Below are 23386 nucleotides of genomic sequence, written 5' to 3'. Positions count from 1 at the left end.
CCAGTGTAGTAGTGCGAGAGAGAGGAGGTGAAGATGATCAACCCCGTCGGCGGCGCGGCGAACTGCAGTGTGCGCGGAGGCAGAGGAGACAAAAAAGTAGTGTGCGCGTCATTGCAGTAGGAGGATGACTGAGAGTAGGCCGAGATGAGCGACGCCGGAAACGAGTGTAGTAGCACACGAGCAAGGAGTTCAAGGGGAAGGGGGTTCGGCGTCGAGAGGGACGAATAGGAGGGCTCTGAGCAAAGGACAGAGGAGCTCGACATGGCGGCGTCAGTGCAGTAGACTGTTGTCCAAAGAGAGATGAAGCTACGATCGTCGAAACCAAAAACTTACAACACGAATGTTGTGAGGAACTGCGAGATTAGGCTGCTGGTCAAAGGAAATTTCAAATGATCGATCGTGCGCGACAAATCTGACAAAATTCATCCAGAATAGCTCCAAACGGGAACACAAGATTAAGAACTTACGGCCGACGAAACTACGAACCGATCGCCTGAATGGAACCGTAGCATCGAGGTGTACCTCGAACCAAAGCACCGATGTGTAGATCAAAGGGGCAGGAGATTAGGGAGGAGCCAGGGGCAACCAAACAGCCCGTTCCCTTCCTGCGCGGGCCTGGTTGGGCCTCATGCAGGCAACCAAACACGCCCCTAGCTACAAGGATGACCTCCTTGTGAGCTGAGAGAAAGTACTACCTCCGCAAAGAAATATAAGATTGTTTAGATCACTATAAAGTAGTGACGTAGTGATCTAAACAATCTTACATTTCTTTAGAGGGAGAACCAAACATAATAAATAACACAGAAATCATGTCCTTTTGTTGATCTTATCCTCCACTCGTTTACAAGACCCAGGAAAGAAGATATGAAGCAGATTCAGAACTGTATGATAATACACTTCTAAACTGCCTTGAGTTACAGCGCTTACTAGGTCATATCTGGTGTGGTCTGATTCTTTCAACATACAGCTGCCCAAAGGTAAAAGAAATAGGAGCAGAAAAGGATGACTACTTTAGCACAAGACATCGATTAATTTAACCACACTCTGGAAGAGGTCTGGAGCGACCATAGTGGAGGTTGAGATCATCGCCGCTTGTATAAGCAAGGTTTCAACTGGGGCCATTCAATGTTTTTCGCCACCTTGCTCTTTTCCTGTGGAGACAAGTCAAACCGCAACATCAGTTCAGCGTTAAAATATATTTTGACTATGTCAATGATGCAATTGTTAATTGTCACTCAGGCGGAGGTAGGAAACAGGGAGACCAACCTTTTTCCTGAAATAAAACAGGACAAACATTTTGTTCTTCTCATCCTGCAGAAAGGAACCAATTAGCAACTGAGAAGTACCCGAGTAATCTTCTCTTTTCATATATTTTATGTATGGTCATGTCATTATGTCAATACAAAAACAAACTATATATGTACATCACTACACCGGTATGTCAAAAGGATCCAAAGTCCAACCAAAAACAAGAACCCGTCATGTGGACTTTCAAACATGGAACACAGAAAAAGATGCATCAATGGGAACATTTCAAACCCATAACCGCGTACAAGATCCACACTCGGCTCAAAGAACAGATTAGTTTCTGAAGCACGTCCTAAGGATGCATAATTAAAGCTGTGACATCCATATCTCTTATTGTCCATTATTTAGTCAATGCACTAAGCAACATTGCCACTCCAAATACTGCAGCTTGTGTACCCTAATATACAGAAAACCAGAATTCAGTATGGAGCACGTGATAATTCAGTTTTCAAGGATATGCAAGCCTTTGGAATGATCTTTCACTCCAGTTATTTCAGCATAATAAGAAACTAGGTTGGTCTATGTTCTTCAAAGTTTTAAACACAAACAGCACACACACGACAATTTTGTCTTTTTGATATCAAGTTAATTTTCAACACAAATCTGTACCAATATAAAAATATCCAAAGGGGCAGATCCAACAGATCTCGGCCATCCATTCGTGTTAATCCAAATAGTTCTTATTGTCTAATGGTGAGCGACTAAACACGTTTAGCGCTAAACAATTCTTTCTCTTCCTGATGATTCCCTTCCTTTGGCACGAAAGGAAAGGAACTGCCCACGTCAAAAAAGAAAGAAAGGAAAGGAATTGTCGCACCGTCGCTCCGCCCCCAATCGCCTCGAGCCGCCTCACCTTCACGACGCCACCCCCATCCCCTCGAGCCGCCGCACCTTGAAGGACACCCGTCACATCGCCGTGTCACCCCATCGCCTCGCCTCGGCCGTCGGCGACGACACCGCCTGGCCGGCTGTCAGGGATGGCGCCTCCTCCTACACCTCCTGGCTGGCTATCAGGGACGGCGCATCCTCCTACAGCAGGCCGTCAGGAAGCCGCCCCCTAAACCGCCTAGTCGGCCGTCAGGGACGCCTCATGTTCCCCCGTGTTACTCGTCGTCCATCCGCGCGGCGCCGCGGACAACTGCGCCACTAGCTTCACGTCCTCGACATCCTCCAACCGGATCTTTTGATCTCCTTCTCGGTGCGGAGAATGGCGAGCAAGAGCGGCAGCGGTGGTCTCCCTGTTCGGCTCTCACTCTATCTGTCATGCTCGGTGCCCTTCCGTGGTCGACATCGGGCATGTGCCGGCCGACGCCGTCCCCGCGGGTTCTGGGCCTTCCACATGCTGCATCTGCCCCGCCGGGAACCAACGCAGGCTCAAGCGACGACCATGGCCAGTGGATCTCTCATTGCGTGAAGTTTGGCCAGTTACATGCCCTTGCCACGCGCCAGCCGCCACTAACACCACCCCCCCCCCCTCCATGTGCTATCATGTTGATCTGATGTATTTTTCTGTTCGGATGTGTGATCTGAATCTGATCCACTGTTAAAAATATCGGCCGATATTTAAGTTAATCGGCCAGTTTATCCTGATTCAGTAGGTCACAGATTCGATAACAGCTTATCCTTGGAGTTAACTGGTCAAGCCAATTAACTGGTTGTCAGGCCGATTTATCCCACTGGCCCGATTAACTGGAGAGAGAAACTTGGGCCCAATTTTTTTGGCCCATTCCCTCCTTTTTCCAGATCTGGGTGTTTTAGGTCACAGCCCGTTCCCTCTCTCACTCTCCCCTCCCTCGTTCCCCCGTTCCCGTTCCCTCGTTGGAGGCTGGAGAAGCCGCCGCCGCCGCCCCTCTCCGAGCTTCCTCCTGCTCAAGCTCGCCGCCCCTCCCTCTCTCGAAGACCAGCAGTAGCAGCATCGCCACCCCTCCCTCTCTCCGAGACCAGCAGTAGCAGCATCGCCACCCCTCCCTCTCTCCAAGACCAGCAGCAGCACCGCCACCCCTCCCTCTCTCCGAGACCAGCAGCAGCAGCACGGCTCCAGGTTGCCGCCCCCTCCCTCTCTCCATGACCAACAGCAGCAGCACGGCTCCAGGTCGCCGCCCCCTCCCCCTCCCTCTCTCCGAGACCACCACCAGCAGCAGCAGCAGCACAATAGCATATTTAGGCATTTAGTACATTGCATGTTCCTATGTAGCTAAGATATATAGATATGGCCCTAATTAACCTACCGATAAATGGGTTACCGATAAATTCAGTTAATAGGCCGATTCCCCGATTAATCCCTACTCCTCACCCGACCGAGCAGCTACAAGCTACCGATATCCTGAACATTGATCTGATCAGACTCGCATTTTCAGCTAATTAGCAATTTAAGAGGTGTAGATCGTCTACCTGTGCATTTGTTCTCAGAATGATGAAGGGAACTGCAGAGTATTGTCCATATGGAAAAACCAAGTCAATGTGATTAATCAAGTACATTCACAAGCAGTCCGGTATACAACTGATCTTCCTATTATCATGTAGATACTTATTACCTCATTTTGCCTTACTGTAAAGGTGTGTACTGATGATCTTTTTAGATGTTACTTATATATGAAAAGGCACAAAAGTAGCATAGATAGTAGTACTGCAAATCATGAAGTTGTTGCTATGCTGAAGCTATTTTTTCTGAACCTGAGGTGACAAGATCAAGATGTAGGATCTTTGCTGGTTGCAACCAGCCCCATATTTTATTTATTTTTTTGAAGTTACCAGCCCCATTTGAGAGGTCCATATTGGTGAAGGAAAATTGATAGCTCATTGCTCAGGTCTCATGCTTTTTAGAAGATTGTCAGCGATGTGAGTCCAATAAATTCAGAGATGGCATATTTATCGTACATAACTTATGGTAATCTGGGGGAAAAAATACATCATGACAACTAGCCATTGGTAAGTCTCTGTGCTCTGGTTTTTTCCCTTCTACTAGGCATCAAGGTTAGTAAAATATCTTCATGCTTCTCCATTCATACTAGAGTTACTAAAAGATTAAGTTAACATTATTTATTTCACTTTTGTGTATAACCATTATGCACACAATAGTGGGTTGGATGATTGATTTCCCTGGAATTTGCGCGTACTGAAATCATGGCTGATGCAAAGTTAATTTACAGTTTTCTTTTGTTGCTATTAAATGTTATGAAGTGAGCCTATATTCCATCGGGCCAACAGGCCAGCACATATACATTTAGGGAAATAAGCAAAGAAGCCCCTATACAATATGATAACTACACACACAGCACAACCCTGTTCTAACACCCCCCCCCCCCCCCCCCCCCCCCTCAAACTCAAGGGGGATCTTGGACACCAAGTTTGGACAGGAAAAAGCTGTGTTGGGACCGTGTCTGAGCTTTCGTCAGAAAATCAGCAAGCTGAAGCTCCGAGGGCACATACTGAGGGGCCACAATTCTGTCTTGCACCTGAGAACGCGTGTAGGAGGCATCAACACCGATGTGCTTGGTGAGCTCATGCTTAACAGGATCACGGGCAATGCTGAGTGCCCCAGTGCTGTCGGAGAGCAGAGGGGTCGGTGTAGCAGTGGAAACACCAAAATCCTGAAGAAGCCATCGTAGCCAAGTAATTTCTGCAGTCACGGACGACATAGCTCGCAGCTCAGCCTCAGCACTGGAGCGAGATACAGCAGTCTGCTTCTTGGTCTTCCAGGCAATCAGGGAGGAGCCAAGAAAAACACAATAGGCAGAGAGAGAGCGGCGATCAGTGGGATCGCTGGCCCAGGTAGCATCACAGTAGGCCTGAAGCTGAAGAGAGCTGGAGCGAGGGAAGAATAAGCGACGAGTCACGGTACCACGAAGGTAACGAAGAACACGAAGAAGGTGACTGTAGTGAAGTTGAGTGGGAGCAGAGACAAACTGACTTAGAATGTGCACAGCATAAGAAATGTCAGGACGAGTGATGCCTAGATAGACAAGGCTCCCAACAAGATGGCGGTAGCGTGTGGGATCTGCAAGGGGTTCACCCTCACCAGGACGAAGATGGAGACCAAACTCCATAGGAGTGTCAACCGTGCGCTGATCGGTGAGGCAGGCACGAGTGAGAAGATCTTGGATGTACTTCTCTTGAGAGAGATAAATACCCTCAGGGGAAGAAATGATCTCAAGTCCAAGCAGCGAAGAGAACCCAAATCAGTCATCAAGAATTGCTCATGTAGACGTTTCTTCACAAAATCAATGAATTGGTGGTCAGCCCCTGTGATAATCATGTCATCAACATAGAGTAGTAAAAGGGTGCGACCGCGAGGAGAAGTGTGAATAAACAGAGCAGGATCATGAACACTAGCAGAGAACCCGATCCTTGTGATGACGGCGGAGAAACGCTCAAACCAGGTACGAGGAGCTTGTTTCAGCCCGTAAAGAGCGCGCCGAAGGCGACAGACAGTGCCATCAGAGACAGTATAGCCAGGAGGCGGCTGCATATAGACCACTTCCCGCAGCTCACCATTCAAGAAGGCATTCTTGACATCTAATTCAGAGATGGACCACTGCCGAACAGCAGCAACAGCCAAAAGAGTGTGAACAGTGGTCATGTGAGCAACAGGAGCAAAAGTCTCATCATAGTCACGACCATACTCCTGCTGGAAGCCACGCGCAACAAGACGAGCTTTGTAGCGCACGAGAGAACCATCTGAATGTGTCTTAACCTTGTAGACCCATTTGCAAGTGATGGGTCTAACGCCTGTAGGCAGGGGTACAAGGTCCCAAGTGCCTGTGCGCTCAAGAGCATGAATTTCCTCTGCCATAGCATGCTGCCATTCAGAATGAGCAGCAGCCTCACGATACGTAGATGGCTCAACAAGAGTGGTAGCAGCAGCAACATAGTACGCAGGAGGCTGGAGAGTGTGGCGATCACGCAGATTATACCGAGGAGCAGGAGGGGTAGGTGGTTCTGAAGGAATGGGACCCAACAAGGAAGGAGTGGAAGTGGAAGTGGGCGCATCCGAGGGAGAAGGGTGCCGAGCACGACGGGAGTAGACAAAAGGAAGCGGAGAGAGAGGGGAAGTGGAAGGTGGCGCATCAGAGGGAGAAGGGTGTTGAGCACGACAGGAGTAGGTAAAAGGAAAAGGAGAGAGAGTGGATGGCTCAACCCAAGTAGGAGAGTCAGGAATAGAAACCTCATCCTGTGTAAGCTGAAGCTCATGAGCAGACACAGGTGAAAGGCTAGGAGTGGACCTACCAGGTGATGATAAAGGTGAAGAATCAGGTAGAGTCAAAAAAGAGAGAGGCTCGACTAACGACTCGGTTGTGGCAGTAGAAGAATGACGAGGGTAGAAGGAGCGAGACTCATCAAAAGTGACATCTTCGGAGATTCTCAGTCTTCGAGCAATAGGGTCCCAGCAACGGTAACCTTTGTGCTCCAAACTGTAGCCAAGGAAAACACATTCAACAGATTGAGCAGTCAATTTGGTGCGTTCATGAGGGTGGAGAAGAACAAAACAGGCACAACCAAACAGGCGTAGACCACTATAATCAGCTGGACCATCACCTAGATGATCAACTGGTATCCCTCCCTGAAGAGCAACAGAAGGCTGAATATTAATGAGATAAACAGCGGTAGAGATAGCCTCAGCCCAAAAGTGCGGGGGAACAGCAGAAGATAAAAGAAGAGCCCGAGCAGTCTCAAGGACGTGACGATGTTTGCGTTCAGCCACCCCATTTTGAGCATGTGCACCAGGACAGGAATACTGAGGAAGGGTGCCCTGTTCAGCAAGGAAACCACGAAGCGCACGAGATAGGTACTCGCCAGCCGAATCAGCACGAAAAACTCGAACAGAGGAATCATACTGAGTGCGAACCATGGTAGCAAACGACTTGTAAATTTGAAGCACTTGACTACGAGATGACATAAAGTAGATCCAAGTGTGGCGAGAAAAATCATCAATGAAAATTATATAATATTTGTGACCCCCTTTCGAAACAAAGGGGGCAGGACCCCATACATCAGAGTGAACAAGTTCAAAAGGTCGTTGAGAAACAGAATTACTAGAGGGATATGGAAGTTGTATCTGCTTGCCAAGCTTACAACCCATACAAGTTAGTGAACTATCACCAGATACAGATCCTAGAACACCACTCCTAACCAAAGAAGACAAGCGGGAGCCACAAATGTGACCCAATCGATGATGCCACTGAGCGAAGGATGTGGTGGAGGTGGCAGCTGAAGCAAAAGGGGTGGTGATGTCCGACTGGCTAGAGGACGCAGCGGAAGGAAGGCGCAGCCAATCGAGCTCCCAAAGGCGCTGAGAGTCATGGCGCCGAGGACCGATCCCAACCAGAGTCCCCGTACGACGATCCTGAACACAACAAGAGTCAGAATCCAGAATAACACGACAACCCAAGTCAGTAAGTTGACCAGCAGATAGAAGTTGCATAGTCAGTTTAGGAACATGAGAAACGGCAGGGACATGAAAAGAAGACGTGGAAAGAGTCCCTCTTGCGGCAACAGAAAGAGAAGTGTCATCTGCAGTCTGAACTGTAAGAGGAGAAGGCACGGAATTGACAGCACAAAGATGATCTCTGTGTGGTGTCATGTGGAAGGAGGCCCCAGAATCAAGAATCCAGGGCAAAGATGTACCTGACGAAGAGTGCGGTGGTGGACCAGACGTCTGACCAGCAGAACCAGCAGAACCTGAGGATGGTGCAGAAGCAGTAAGGCGGCGCAGCAAGGTGAGCATCTCCTGGTGAACCTTCTCAAGGGAGCCCTCACGAGAACTAGAGGAGCCTCCCGAGTCCTTTTGAGGACGGCCACCACGGCGACCCTGTTTCCTCCTCTTGTGCACTCCGTGATCATGTGACCATCCTGCTTGCAGTAGTTGCAGAAAGCACTAGTGAAGGTTGCTGCCACCTGTGTAGAAGAGGGCACACCAGGCAGCGGTGGTGGAACGCGGGCAGCCAGGACTGCTGAAGAGGATGGCAATAAGCCCGTGCTCCGTAGGCGCACCTCCTCAGATCGCACCTCAGCAAGGGCCTCCAGAGTAGAGAGCCGAGGATGGCGTGCCAATAGCTGAGCACAACTCTGCTCGAACTCCGGCCGGAGGCGAGTGAGGAAGTCGTAGAGGCGACGAACCTCCAGCTTAGCTTGTTGCCGCACACAACACTGACATCTGCGACAAACATCAGCCCCCAGAGAGTCCAATTGGCGCTACACCGCCGACATCTCCTTGTAGAAATCATCCACAGTAGCATCTCCCTGTTGTAGTTGTTGCTCTTGACGAACAACAGAGAGATACATGGCATCCCCTGTAGACTCATAGCGATGGCGAAGGTGCTCCCACATCTGATATGCAGTGGTAAGGGCCACCACATCCATGGTGAGATCAACATCCATGCTGTTCACCAAGATAGAAGAGGCTCGAGCATCATCATTTGTCCATTGCTTGTATAAGTGGAGTTGATTCTGATACTCTTCAGTGGCCTCTTCAAAAGCATCTAGCATCTCACGTTGCTTGGTTTCATCGGCATCAACAGGGAAGGCCAACTCAGCTGGAGGAGTGGGCAGCAGGGGACAAGGCAGAGCACCAGAGAGGTGCTCCCAGACCAGCTGGCCCCTCATGTGCAGCTTCATGTGCTGCACCCAGTCCCTGTAGTTCTGTCCGTTGAAGATAACAGGACATCGTGGGACTGGGACAGCACCGGTGGTGGTGGAGGGCGCCATTGCAGCAGAGCAGCAGCAGCAGCTCGTTGAAGACCAGCAGCAGCAGGAGGCACAGCTTGATGGCAGCAGCAGACCAGGAGGAGAAGAGCAGCAGCAGCCGCACTTTGAAGAGCAGCAGCAGCAGCAGCTCGTTGAAGAGCAGCAGCAGCACGTTGAGGCGGCGGCGCCGGCCGGGAAGGACGGCAGCGGCCTGGACCAGCAGGCGGCAGCAGCTACCAGGAAGAAGAGGGGAGAGGCTCGATGAAGAGAGGAGCGGCGGCCGGCGGCGGCCGCGGCAGCGGCGGCGGCGGCTGGGGAACCTAACCCTAGCTCTTATACCATGTTATGAAGTGAGCCTATATTCCATCGGGCCAACAGGCCAGCACATATACATGAAGGGAAATAAGCAAAGAAGCCCCTATACAATATGATAACTACACACACAGCACAACCCTGTTCTAACATTAAATACTCCCTCTGTCCCAAAATAAGTGTCTCAAGCTTAGTACAACTTTGTACTAGCTCTAGTACAAAGTTGAGACACTTATTTTGGGATTGAGGGAGTACTTCATCAATTTGGCAAATGTCAGAGATTATATACTCCCTCTGTTATGTAATATAAGAGCATTTAGATCACATGAATGGTTATTTAATAGCAGGTGATACCTAATACCGCATGCCTATACCTAATCCTGATATTGACAAACTCATCATATGAAACCACAAAAGAAAACTCATTCAATCAATTACAGAGGGAGTACTACAAAAGAGCAAAGATGACACATGTCATGTGAATGACCAGAGTGGGGAACCATGCATGGCACATTTTGTGAAAAGAAGATTGAACAAACATGGCACATGTTGTTAAGAAAATTGTATAGATGGACAGGACATTTTTTCACGGATTTTTTTCTTGGATCACAAAATGGAAGAAAATAATCTTGGAGATACATGGGGTGGAGAACGACATGAGTAAATTATTAGAGATGTGTTCTCCAAAGGACAAAGGGCATTTTGATGCAAGATGAGAGGCTTAGAATTATTTCTAAGATTAGTTTCATAAACACAAGAAATTCATGGGTAGTATTTAAGTTACCATTTCATCATCAAACCTGCCAATCATTTGAGGGGTATAATTTAGCCGGTATTGAAAGTTTGAGGTTGTCTCCTAACCAGTTTCGGGGTTCGGGGTTGTAAATAAACTACCCCTAGACTTCAAGGTTGAAATATGCACTTCTCTCTAGACATTAGAGTTTCGAATAATTTCAATAAAGCTAGCTGGCTGGTCAAAGGATCTGGTTATAATTTCCTTAACTGTTGTTGTGCTTTGTACTGCAGGTGAAACTTCAATATAATCCAGGGACTTTTTCGGGAAGAAAAAAAAGCTAGCAAGTAGCCGAGCACTGTATCATGTGAAAATCTTTCTAGGAAATCTTTGAAATAGTAAATACAAACCTTCGAAATAAGGGAAAAGCCAAGCTGGCTGATGGCTTCAGAGAACTTATCAGGATCAGCACCTCCGGTGTCCGGGTCTAGCCTACTCCTCACTTCCGCAATAAGAAGCCAACCACTGCTTAAACAAATGTGTAAAAGGACAGACCCAGTGCTTAAACAAATGTGTAAACACTAAAAAGTGAGCCAAAGACCATTCATTGTAAAAGTGTAGCAGCTAATCATTGAGCAAACCTTGGCTTGAGAACTCTGTTAGCTTCCTGTAGATAACTCGGAAAGTTGGTTCCCATCAAAGAAAGACAAAATATCGCCACATCTACAGAGGATGGCTCCAATGGGGTCTGTGCATAAATGACTACACATTTAGTTGAAGTAACAACTCGGGTACCAAAAGAGACATTTCCATGTTTATATTAAATGCTTGGTTGTAAACACACTGAGGACTAGTACTTCTTTTTATGTTCAAAGGGAGGACTGCATAAGAAATCCAAAAGGAAAAAAAAATGTCACAGGAATATACGTGATAAAGTCTAATCAGGAGAACAGCAACAAACCATCATAGTGAACGGTATTGCTGATGATTTAGTTTACCAACATCTCAATTTAAGTGAGTAAATGATTCCTAAAGGATGATGCCGTGAAATACTAAGGAGATGAACCTATTGTTGTCAACTAAGACACCTCCAGTATAAACTACATTGGTTCCACTTTAAATTTAAACAATGGACCAATGTATTGAATATTGGTGATAGCAGCTTCTGTTTCGAAAACAAGAATACCATACTAATATCAGGAACTCTTAGTGTTGAAAGATCCATCATGGAAAAAAACTTTTACAAAACCCCATTCCACTAACGGGAAACTGCATTCGATTGTGAGTCGCACATGCTGGTTACTACTTGTGGAGTACAAAGATTGAAATGAAGGAGAACCATTCCACATATGTAGCATGATCTAACATTACAATTAGCAGCTTGCAAGTGAGAGACAGACCACAGATTGCATCACCAAGAACTGCAAAGAGTGATGCACAGAAATAATTCACAAAAATTGAGCATTCCAGTTCACGAAGCACCAATACTATCTCATCAGCTTTACTTAGGTACAACTCCTCTCCAAATGTACAGTCTCAGCCACGGCACACCTCATTTCAAAGAAACAACTGAAGCGCACCCAGAACAAAAAAAAAAGGAGAAGGATACAACTACAATAACCACCATGTTACTGAAGAGAAGTGAGGGGGCAAGCTAAAAGAGAAAGCCCCCCTTCTGTGGCCAATGGCTACCAAGGTCGTCGGATGGAGGGTGGGGGTATTAGCAGGGTCAGGGAAAGACGGCTTGAGAGGCCGGGAGATTGCGGCACGAGGATTCCACCATGTAAAACATGAAATGATACCAAATAAAATGTGCAACTGCAAGTGGCTATGAAACTAATCTAGCCAAAAATGCTAAGCTCTTGCACAGGAATATTGTCAGTGTTCATTATATTGTACTAAAGTCATTCTGCCATATTCCGCAGTGTTTTCTCATGCTTATCATTAGTCATGAAGATCACGATTTGGAATCCAAGGAGCTAATTGGGAATAACTGCTAACGTGTTTCTGCAGCTAAAATGGAAGTTAACAAAAAAGAGCAGATCCTAAACCACCAAAACATAAAGCTAACAAGGTAAAACACCACAAAAATAAATGCGGCTAGTGCTTACATGAGCCATATCACAAGCAATCACTGAAGGGTCATCTGAAACAAGATCGATGGAGAAGACCTTGTTCTTCACGTTTTTAGCAACTGCTGCATTCCCTGTGCAATGTGAATGGTAATCTCATGCTTGTGCAGGGAAATAACGAGAGGTAAATTGCAAGAGAGTGCAAAATTCAAGAAAGTAACTTCTTAGCATTCTTACCACATCCAAAATCAGCAACGGTCCATGATTTGTTATGACTCTTCAACCACTTGATTATCACATTAACTGGCTGCTCTGGCCAATGTGACATCTGCTCTTGATATCCTGCATGATACTAAAAGAGAACAGAGTGAAATTTCAACCACGTATCAGGTGAATATGGAGTTGCTTTCTCAGGATCAATTATCCTGACTTCACTTATGCAAGAAGCTTTCTGCATATCAATCACTAAAAGACATTTTCAGATAGAATGTGCAAACAAGAAACTATATATTCAAAAGAAAGAAATAGCAAACCATGTAGAAGCTCATACATGGTTTCAGATAGAATGTGCAAACAAGATGGAAGCACAAGACCCGTCAAAAAGAAAAGATTGAATCACAGAGAAATCAAACAATGAGCACTAAATTTATGGTTTCAGGATGTCACATATGCGAAAACTCACCCTGCCCAGATACTCCAATGCTTTACCACTAGAGCAGACATACTTATATTGATTAGAGCTGACATACTTATCTTGATACTGACTCCATGTCAATGCTATAAACTAATGTGCTAGAAAGAAGAATAGTATATGCTAGCAGATAAAAATATTAATATGGTAGAAGAACTAAATACATAACATACCACGTCAAAAAGCTCAGGCTCGTTTTTAAAGTAGTCAAATGCATCCTGGCCACTGGAAAATATAAGAACAAATGAGAAGAAGTCTATCATGCAAAAGTTGATGCTCTGGTTTCTATGGAGGATCCAGTATTTCCAACTCCAAGGTTAAAGGCATACACACCCCTAGGTTAATGAGATGACAATCATTCAGGCTACCAGTTGATATGAGGGATAATTGGCAGTGCCAGATCAGGCAAGGCATGAAGAATATTCTCGGGTGTTTAGGTTAACAACTGTTGTATACATTTTTATCACCTTTCATGATCAGTATTTAGCAAATGTCTGTACCATATCCGATCTAGTTAATCATAACTCACAATGCCATATGTTTCACAATATGAAACTGAAGCATTATCATGTTCTTATGATTAATTATTGGCCAAAACTATACTGTGCAGTAAGTGAATGTTAAGAGTCCTGATCTACCAAGTACCAACACATCAACTTATACAAAAAGAAGTGTTCTGTGGAATGAATGTGAACCTGCAAGTGTACAGTTTCTCGTTTAACATTCTGAAATGACCTCCAGATAACCTTGCACGCATCTACAAATAGACGTCACCAGACAAAAAAACATCAAATTAACTCATGAGAAAAGGTCAGAGAAATAAAAAGAAGGTATGACTAACACAATCATATACAGATACCAATTTCTTTTCTTTTCTTTTTTCCCTTGAGAAAAAGAGCTGTCATCAATTTATATCATTAATAGATATCATAGATGTTGGATACAGCAAAACCAAACCAGCGCTCACGATTACCGGAGCTTAATCCAGTTCATTACGGGTTTAGGAAGCTGAAGAAGCACTTACAGAATGACCAAATGACTAAGAAAGGAAACAAAGATCTACCAACAGTCCAATACACAGTTAACGTTTGGGCTAAACACCCGCACCCAAGTGACACTGTCGTGCACTCTAGGCCCTTGGCAGATCAGTGAAATCTCCTTAAGACCTTCACAATTTCTTCACCAGCTTCGTTATCCTTGGCGTTGTTGCAGCAACAGCCTCCCATCCTCACGTCACCTGGTACACCTCACTTGCTACTGCCAATCATGTTTAACAACTCCAGCTATCCAAACCGCACATAAATTGTGGGATTTGTTAGAAAAAAGACCTAAGAGCAAATGTGCATTTTGTGTGATGGAGACGTGTATTAAATTCAGCCAAGCATTAAAGCATGTGAGTATCTCTAGCTTAAGTGTTGACATTATCAACATTAGGACACACCCCTGCTGGTCCTTTTGGAAATCCAGAACAATGATCACATCATCAAATATGACCTCCCGTTGCTGGGTTTAAGTACATGTGCATACACGAAAGTTCCTGACTGTTTCGTACTAGAGATAGAGAACATGCTAAAATATGTGTAATACACCATTTGTGCACGGGCGAAAGAAAGACTGCACTCAGTTCGTAATACAAGTATACTTCTTATACTAGTGAGTGGTACATGCTACGCATGTGACGGTATTAGTTAGTACTAAAGTGTGTTCCTAGAGTAGTTATTATACTGCAATATTTTTCTGCTCATCATATATATAAAAAATTATCCATCCCCATATAAATTAATCTTACACTTCATCTGAAATTTACACACTTGTTTCTTTGTCATACACTGCATGTACATGTCAGCTTTAAATTGGTTACACATGCACACATATTTAGTTGGATAGTACTCCCTCCGTCCCAAAATAAGTGTCGCTGATTACTTTGTACTAAATCAGCAACACTTATTTTGGGACGGAGGGAGTACATAACTACTAGTACATGGGTACATGCACAGCACGTTCAAAGTTTCCATTCTGATAATTACTACTTGCGCTACAGCCAGCTTAAACAAACTCGACCGGAACTTCAACTCAATTTAAAAAATTAAATAAATCTCAAAGGTGCAAGCATTATTAGTTTAACTTCTTGTGTAGCCCTATCTTTAAATACATGCAGTTCTAAGCAACTCTCTCGAAACTTCACCTCCTAGTTATCTCAATGGCGCTTGATTGGCGCACATGTTGCACGCAGAGCACACACTGCCACGCTCACGGCTCAGCTGCCAGCACTTGTGCCATGGACGGAGCGGCTGCCCAGGCACACGTATGCACACAGATATGACAGCCACAAGCAGCTCAACTTTACACTATGTAGCAGGTACTGTAGCTGTGAATCCCAGCATTTCCAACCATCCGATGGACTTAATCAACGGTTAACATTGCTTCTTGGTCTTGTGATTCAAAAGTTCAAAACTGATACACTATATAGTAGTATAGATATAGTTTTTGCATACAATTAATTTTATGTAGACTTCTATTCTACTTCTCTACAAAGCGCACTAGATAGACAATGCCTTTAGTTGTCTACGTCTTTCGACAGTGACCAAGCATGGCAATGGGCAGGCGGGAAGTCGCACAAAGAGCGGGCAAACATGTTGGTCTCCTCATGCTGGTTTTTAAAAGATTCTAGAGATGCAACATGGCATGATCCAACCGAACTGAGAAATAGATCCAACGGCCATGGATGATGGGATTCACCACTTCTCCATCATTGGATGTGAGTAAATCAACGTCCGATATTTGAAGTTATTAGTACACTATATTAAGGATTTGTAGGAGATTCTAGAGATGCAACGCACAATCCAACCAAACTGAGAAATAAATCCAGCAGCCAAGGACGATGGGATTTGCCACTTCTCCATTGGATAAAAATAAATCAACAGATAATACTTTGAAGTTATTGGTACACTAGATATACTTTTTTTGCAAAGTGGCACATATGATCATAATTCCCGCAATTTTTTTATCATAATTGTGTACAGTTGTTTTAATGAAATGAAATGAATTATCATGCATTCTAGCAGTATGCTCTAGTATTTTCATCTTCAGGGATTTTAATCATACGAGTAAGTATTCAAAAGTAAAAATCCCAAGAGGTGCGTACATACAGATGTAGCAAATCATCTCATCGAACACACCAGTTTGCAAAAGGAAACAAATACCAAGCTACCAACACTCCTCATTATAGTATTCTAACCATGCAGCTCTAGGAGTCTCTACCCCTATAAAGGAATTACCTTTTCGAGTAGGCTCGTAGGCTTGCGCCCCTTGGGTATTGCGGCGGCCTCGCCGGCCTTGCGACGCCGCTTCTCCAGGGGGGAGGCCGCATCCGCTGGAGGGGCAGGCCGAGTGCCTGTTGTGAGGAAGAAGAATCCTTCTGGCGTTTCCCGACTCCTCCTCTACGCCGCCTCTTGCGGTCGTCGACGGTCGACTCTTGCTGAGGTTCCATCTAGGAGGGGAGGCCGGCGGCCGGAGTCGCAGCGGCGGCGTGACCTTTTCAGGGTTTGGGGGGAATTCGTGCGGCTCTTCTGTTGCAAACTTGCAACCCAGTTACACGGAAGCGGGCCAGCGATACATGCGCCTGTCGTCGCCCTGGTGAGGCTAAGATAGCACGGCCCAAAGTGCATGATATTAGCCCATGCCCTTGTACCGAGGCATTAAAAAAAGTTATACTTTTTAACCTTTTTGTAATGCCTCGGTAAAAGTTATACTTGACCCCTCAAAAAAATGCAAAAAAGTTATACTTTAAGCTCTTCACAAAAAACTTATACTTGATCCTAAAAAAAAGCCCCTCCAAAAAATTATACTCTCTATGAAAGAATTTTGTAATTTTCTTTACACATTTATACATTATTAAGAGAAATTTATAAATATTTTTAGCCTTTTAGATATATTTTTGACATACTAATAGCCGTACAAAGCATTACACGGACGTTCAAAATTGTATATACAATCATGCGCATTTTTATGTTCTAAAAATGTTTAATATTTTAATAAACATCAAGTATCCCATATTATTCTATACTTAAGAGAGTGATTTTCGCTAACTTATTTATCTCAACATGCAAGTATCCTATATCATCAACAGATTGTCCCGACCAGGAAGCAGCTAGATCAAAGACAGTTCAAGGGCTATTGATGGTCAGTGGCGGAGCCAGGAAAAAAGAATGAGGAGGACCGAGTGCTGCCGAGCCTTGTCAGGGAGGGCCAATCCACCATAATACACCATTTTCTTAGCAAATAATCATTTGTTCAGATGTATATTAAGCTTAAATCAGTTGTATTAGGGGGGGGGGGCAGGGCCCCTACTGGTCCCCCCTGCCTCCGCCACTATTGATGGTGTTACGACCCGGTGGTGCCTCACCTTAACGCAAACCGACCTGACTATGCTTCTCAGTCGGCGTGTCCCTATTGAAGCGACGGTGGTCAATCCGATCTCGTGGGGCTGACCACATGTATTATACACCTAAGTGTTTTGGGATTATTTGGTTTTCATAAAGTGACTTATACACCTAGGCGGTGGGAGTAGTAACACATGTATAGTGTCATGCAAAGCTTCATTTATTAGGTTAATTATAAACTCATTTTGTGTTGGTATGTGTGATGTTATTCATAGAATAAGTAACTAGCCAAGTTACTCAATTTACATTTCTCCTCATTAACTCATTGGCACATAGGCAAATTTGCTGAGTTGGACCCGGTGTTACTCTCGAAGTTACTCCCATTGTGGCCGGTCTAAGTATAGTGTTGCATGACACCATACATACATTACTCCTCACTATAAAATACTACCTCCATCCTGATTTATTAGTTCCTCTTGATGTTTGGGTTAAAGTTTGACTACATACTTGACTAGCAAAATGTAAATGCATGTCATCAAATATTATTTTAATGAATTCATATTTGAATGTAGTTTCCAACTATATTACTTTTGTTATATATAACTTATAATTTATTAGTTAAAATCATGATAAAAAAAGATCACAGATTGGAGTAACTTCAAAAAAAAACTAGCCACAGTGGGAGTAACTACAGTATTAACATCGAGTCCAACTGAGCAAATTTACTTATGTGGCAACGAGTTAATGAGAAAAGAGATAGTGTTAACGACACAGCTATCATCTTGATCCCTAAAGTTCAATTCCCAAAAGAACTAAAGGATTTTAGACCGATTAGTCTGTGTAATGTGATTTATAAGATTATGTCAAAATGTTTGGTTAACCGACTACGCCATATTATGTCTGAACTTATTTCGGAAAATCGGAGTGCATTTATTCCAGGGAGGCTCACTACAGATAATTCTATCATAGCATTTGAATGCTTGGAATTCATCCAGTCGGTTGGAGCCAGTTCACCGGCTTGTTGTGCTTACAAACTTGACCTATCAAAAGCGTACGACCGAGTGGACTGGTTTTTTTCCTTGAGAAGGCTCTACGTAAATGGGGTTTCTCACAGCAGTGGATTTTTTGGATTATGGTATGTGTGACGTCGGTAAAATATTCAGTGAAGCTGAATGGAAAATTATTGGAGTCCTTCATCCCCTCACGCGGCCTCCGACAAGGTGATCCCTTGTCTCCGTTTCTTTTCCTCTTTGTTGCTGATGCATTGTCTTTGTTGGTCAACAAGGCTATTTCGGAGGAGGGGTTGGAAGGAGTGAAAGTTTGTCGGCGGGCACCTATGATATCTCACTTGTTATTCGCAGATGATTCATTGTTGTTCTTTCACACCACTGTGCAACAAGCAACTATTGTAAAAGGTTTGTTGAGCACTTATGCACGAGCTACGAGTCAACTCATAAACCCTTCGAAGTGTTCCATCCTTTTCTCTGGTAATTGCAGTGAGGTGGTGTCTGTGGAGGTTAAACGTATTCTAAAGATAACAAGTGAAGCTTTTGAACCCAAATACCTAGGGTTACCGGTTCCGGAAGGGAGAATGCATAAGGGTAGGTTTGAAACTACTCAAGAAAGAGTAAAGAAGAGACTAGTTGATTGGAGTGAGCAATTTATGTCCTCTGGTAACAAGGAAATATTAATTAAATCGGTGGCACATGCAATACCGACTTACGTTATGAGTGTTTTCCGCTTACCTGCATCGGTTTGTGATGATCTTACCAAATTGATGAGACAGAATTGGTGGGGAGTTGAAAGAGGTAAAAGGAAGATGGCTTGGCTGAGTTGGGACAAACTAAGGCTGCCTAAGAGTAAGGATGGCATGGGCTTCAGAGACATGCGTGCGTTTAACCAGGCCTTGATTGCAAAGCAAGCTTGGAGATTATTAGAGTTCCTTGATAGTCTTTGTGCTCGACTATTAAAAGCTGGATACTATCCTCATGGCAGTCTGTTGGATACAGTTTTTACTGGAAATTCGTCTGCGGTTTGGAAAGGTATTATGCATAGACTAGAGCTGGTGAAGAGGGGAATTATATGGAGAATTGGGGATGGTAATTCGGTGAGAACATGGAGAGATCCATGAATCCCTCGACGGTATGACTTTCGGCCTATTACCCCTAAGAGGAACTGTCGGTTTAACCGAGTGTCGGGTTTTTTGAACACCAATGGAGCCTGGATTGTGGATCGGATCCACGAGCACTTTTGGCCGATGGATGTTGTAGAAATTCTGAAAATCCGTACTTCTCCAAGGAATAGGCATGACTTCATTGGCTGGTCTCCTGAGCCTCGTGGTAATTTTACGGTCAAGTCGGCGTACAAGCTAGCTACTGAATCACATGATGATATTCACGCTGGGGGTGCTAGCAGTAGTAGACCGGACGGCAATCGGACAATCTGGAATTATATTTGGAAATCTCAGGTCCCGCTCAAGATGCGCATCTTGGCGTGGAAGACGGCGAGTGGGGCGTTAGCTACTAACTTGTGCAAGGTACAACACCATATTCCTGCGCGTAGCTCCTGTCCGGTCTGCGGCAAGGAGGAAGAGAGTAGCTTTCATGCTCTTATCACATGCATGCATGCTCGGCAAGTCCGGGATGGTCTGCGCATGATTTGGCCACTACCTGATGATGTTCTACTAATTGAAAACCCAAATCCTAAAAAGTGCAGCTGTGCTCGTTAGCGCACTTGAGCGCACACGTCTCTGCACCGTCCGATCGCGATCACGCCCACCAGGTGCGCCGTTGTCTGTTTTTCCTCGCTCGCGCGTTTCACTTGGTCGGCCCGTCTCCCGTTGGGTGGGAGCGTCGGTTCCGGGTCCCACCACTTCCTCTCCTCTCGCGTCCGTCTCCCCTCATTTTCGAAACTGTTCACCCACTCCGCCCCAAATCCCGCAATCTCTCCTGCCCCTGCCCCAAATCCGCCACCGTTCGTCCCGCCGGGGTGGAGCTATTCACGGCGAAGGGGAGGTAGCCAGCACCGCGCGACGGCCAGTTGCGGGCGGCCATTCACGGCGAAGGAGAGGTAGCCAGCGGCGCGCGGCGACCAGGTGCGGGCGGCGGTTCCTGGCGAGGGGGACGATAGCCAGCGGCGCGTGCGGCCTCCAGGTGCGGGCTGAGTTTACCGGCAAGGGGGAGGTAGCCAGCGGCGCACGGGCACCAGGTGCTTCTGTTGCGTTCCCTGTTCCCGGAAGAGGAGAAGTAGGCTGTGCTGCGGCGCCGCTCACGGTCGTCGGAGTACAAGTCGTCGACAGGGGAGGAACGGCCGCTGCGAGCGCCGTGCCGTTCGCGCAGAGGTCAGGGTCGCGTATAGGACGACCATCTCCCTGCTTCGCAATCGTTTGGTAAGGAGATCTGGCCTCGTTTTTCGTTTGCGCTTGTTGCCCTTGTCTCGAAATTGACGAGTAGATAGTTGACGAGTAGATAGTGGACGTTTGGGATTGTTTGGCAAGGTGATTCCACTACTGGTTGGATGTAGGTGGTTTGAAGCCAGTTTGTCGGATGTTTTTTGGGATGCTGGGTTGAAGGTGAAGTGTTGTTTGGGATGCTTATCACAGAGGTAGTTTAGTTTTTGTTCACATTTTCTGTAGTGTTGCTGTACTGTTGCCATAGTGTTGAGAGCGAATTGCTCAGTATGGTGCAAAAGTTGCCCACACTGAAACTCTGTAGTTTGTCCCCTTTTTTTTGTCAAGTTGCTCTAGTTTTGCGAGCGACTTGCTCAATATGTTTCCTGAAGTTGCCCATACAGAAGTTCTGTAGTTTTTTGTTCGTTTTTTGCTTCACTGCGGTGAATGACTTGCTCAATATGTTGCCAGAAGTTGCTCAATGAAGTATTTGGGCATCAGGAAAAAACCTGTATGTTGGTATCAAAACCTGAATTAGGGTCATTGTAGTATGTTGTCTGTCCATATGTTCCTATCTCTTATATGTGTGAACAATACTTTCAGATCAAGCAACCCGCGATAAGGCCATGGGTAGATGTAGAATAGAGGGAACTAGTTTATTGGTGTCAATTTTTAAACGACATTGGTGCAAGTTGCTTGATCTGAAAAAACAGTGTGTCTGATGTGCTTCAGTTTTTCTTTACACTTTAGTCCAACTTTATATAGCAAAACAGAAATAAATTCAGCTTTAGTTTTAGTTCTAGTTGCCTTATATGACTACCCGTTTTGCCAGCATGTCATGTTTTCTTTCTGTATGAGTTTGCCTGACACTTTTGCATCAGTTTTTTAGTTTTGTTTTTTTAATGTGATCATGCATTTTATGTGTGTCATTCTGTGTTTACATGACTAGGCTGAACACTAGGAAATTTGCAGTTTTTTTACTCCTTTTTTTCATGTGTGATGATGTTCTTTTTTACGTGCAGCACGAAAACATGTCGGGGGCAAGCAAAAAAGGCATACAGGATGCCCCCCTGCATTGGATTCTGTTGATGGCGCATCTCATGCAACTGAAACCCGTAGGATGGAGGTGTGCAGAATTCATTAAATCATTTTCGAAACATTCTACCTTTTTCCTTATCTTCATTCTTGGTTTATTTTTTCATAACTTCATGTTATGGATTGTTACTTATGTGTTTATCTTCATTTCTCAGGCTCAAAGCAGTGAACCGTTAGTTGGGTACAAGCGCCAGAGGAGTAAGGCAATTATCTGCCGAGGGAAGCGCCCTGATGATATTGTGAGTAATGAGAGTCTTCCCGGAGATGCTGAAAATGTGAGTGACAAAAGCGGTGGTGTGGATAAGCCACCAAATCCAAAGCGGCAGAAAACCGAAGGAAACGAGGTATTTTCTGCTTCACCTTATTGAAACAATTGCCTAGTAGTGGTGTCTAAATTGCTTTGCATATTCCATTTTTGTTGATTTTTGTTTCTTCTGTTTTTCAAACTATTTTCCCATAGGGTCGTAGGAATAGGGCATCGCCTGCAAGGCTGTTCAAATTGAATAAAGAGTTGGTTTCTAATCAAAAAGGTGTTATTATTGGAAAAGAGTTTGGAGGCCTGCTGGACCTTGCAGCGAACAGCATGCCTGGCGATCTTAGTCAATGGATAATGAAGCATTATGATCCAGAGATGTCACAGATAGTTATTCCAGAGAGGGGGAAGATTCCAGTAGATGCTGCGAGTGTTCGGAGGATATGGGGTTTGCCAAATAGGGGGAGAAAAGTCTGTTACGAAAACCGCCCTGAGATCACAAAGGCAATGTTCAGGATTTACAATATCACTTCAAAGAATTCACCATCTCTCACAGCATGGTGCAAGATGATCAAAGATATGGCAGGAGCTCACGATGACGACTTCCTACGCGCATGGTTGTCTCTTGTCTTCTCTTGCTTCCTTGCACCATCTACAAGTTTAAGCATTTCACCAAAAAGCTTCCCTGCGGTCATGGATGTAAATGGAATAACTGAAACCAACATATGCCAGTTTGTGGTTGATCAACTAAAGCTAGCATTCAAATCAGGTCGTGCCAAGAAGGCCGTTTGTTGCTGTGTTTTCCACCTCGTAGTAAGTCCACCTACCTTTTGAATCTGTATGTTTCCTATGTGCTCTATGTTTTCTTAAAAATCATATCATAACTCAAACTTTATGTTTTTCTTATCCGGAACTCAGTTGCTGTATCTAGACTCTTTGGATGTTGATGAACCAATTCCCAGCTTGGTACCAAGGGTTTCAGTTTGGAATTCAGATTTGATGGCAAGAGTTATCAAGAAGGACAGGAAAGCTCCCGGGGAATATGGGAAACTGCGGGTAAGCTATTTTTTGTCATCACATCTGTATTCAGTAATTGAATTTTATTTGCTTTAAAAGGCATAAGGTTAGGCAAATCTAGCTTCTCATAGAGGAGGCAATTGAATTATAAGGTCCAAACAAGTACAAAGTTTTTGTGGTCATTTTTTTTGTTATCTTGTCACTATTTTGTAGCTGATGTATAAGATTTTGTCAACAAGTAGGCAAGTCCAACACATTGCCCGTAGCAATTTGTATATTGGACAGTAGCAAGTTCAAAAGTACTTCATGAACCAACTTTGTAGTTTTCTACTCATTTTGTTTACCCTTGTTTGCAACTGCCTGCAACAGGTAGGATTTTTGCTGGGGCAGTTATAGCAGCTGATGTCTAAATTTTTTAAGAAAAAATAGGCAAATCCAATAATTTCACCATA

The 23386-nt window shown here is 44.8% G+C and overlaps 1 protein-coding gene and 1 pseudogene across 1 annotated transcript; one reads left to right on the top strand and one right to left on the bottom strand.

Annotated features, from left to right (window-relative positions):
• Nucleotides 1-792: 792 nt before the first annotated feature.
• LOC123137311 (ribosomal RNA-processing protein 8-like) lies at nt 793-16392 on the bottom strand (annotated as a pseudogene).
• Nucleotides 16393-19438: 3046 nt separating this feature from the next.
• Nucleotides 19439-23330, top strand: LOC123139243 (uncharacterized). Its single transcript, XM_044559039.1, has 5 exons — nt 19439-19717; nt 21820-22008; nt 22125-22730; nt 22836-22973; nt 23304-23330. The coding sequence occupies exons 1-5, from the start codon at nt 19439-19441 to the stop codon at nt 23328-23330; spliced, it is 1239 nt and encodes a 412-aa protein (XP_044414974.1).
• Nucleotides 23331-23386: the final 56 nt, after the last annotated feature.

The sequence above is a fragment of the Triticum aestivum genome, chromosome 6B (genome assembly GCF_018294505.1).
Source record: "Triticum aestivum cultivar Chinese Spring chromosome 6B, IWGSC CS RefSeq v2.1, whole genome shotgun sequence".
In the NCBI taxonomy this organism is placed as follows: Eukaryota; Viridiplantae; Streptophyta; class Magnoliopsida; order Poales; family Poaceae; genus Triticum; species Triticum aestivum.
The sequence above is the reverse complement of the archived record's forward strand: the minus strand, read 5'-3'. Positions and strand labels throughout refer to the sequence as shown.

Coding starts and splice junctions, on each gene's coding strand:
- LOC123139243 (XM_044559039.1), top strand. CDS start 19,439: ATGGATGTTGTAGAAATTCTGAAAATCCGTACTTCTCCAAGGAATAGG. Junction 19,718..21,819: donor TAGCTACTAACTTGTGCAAG/GTACAACACCAT, acceptor TTCATTTCTCAG/GCTCAAAGCAGTGAACCGTT. Junction 22,974..23,303: donor GGGAATATGGGAAACTGCGG/GTAAGCTATTTT, acceptor TGCCTGCAACAG/GTAGGATTTTTGCTGGGGCA.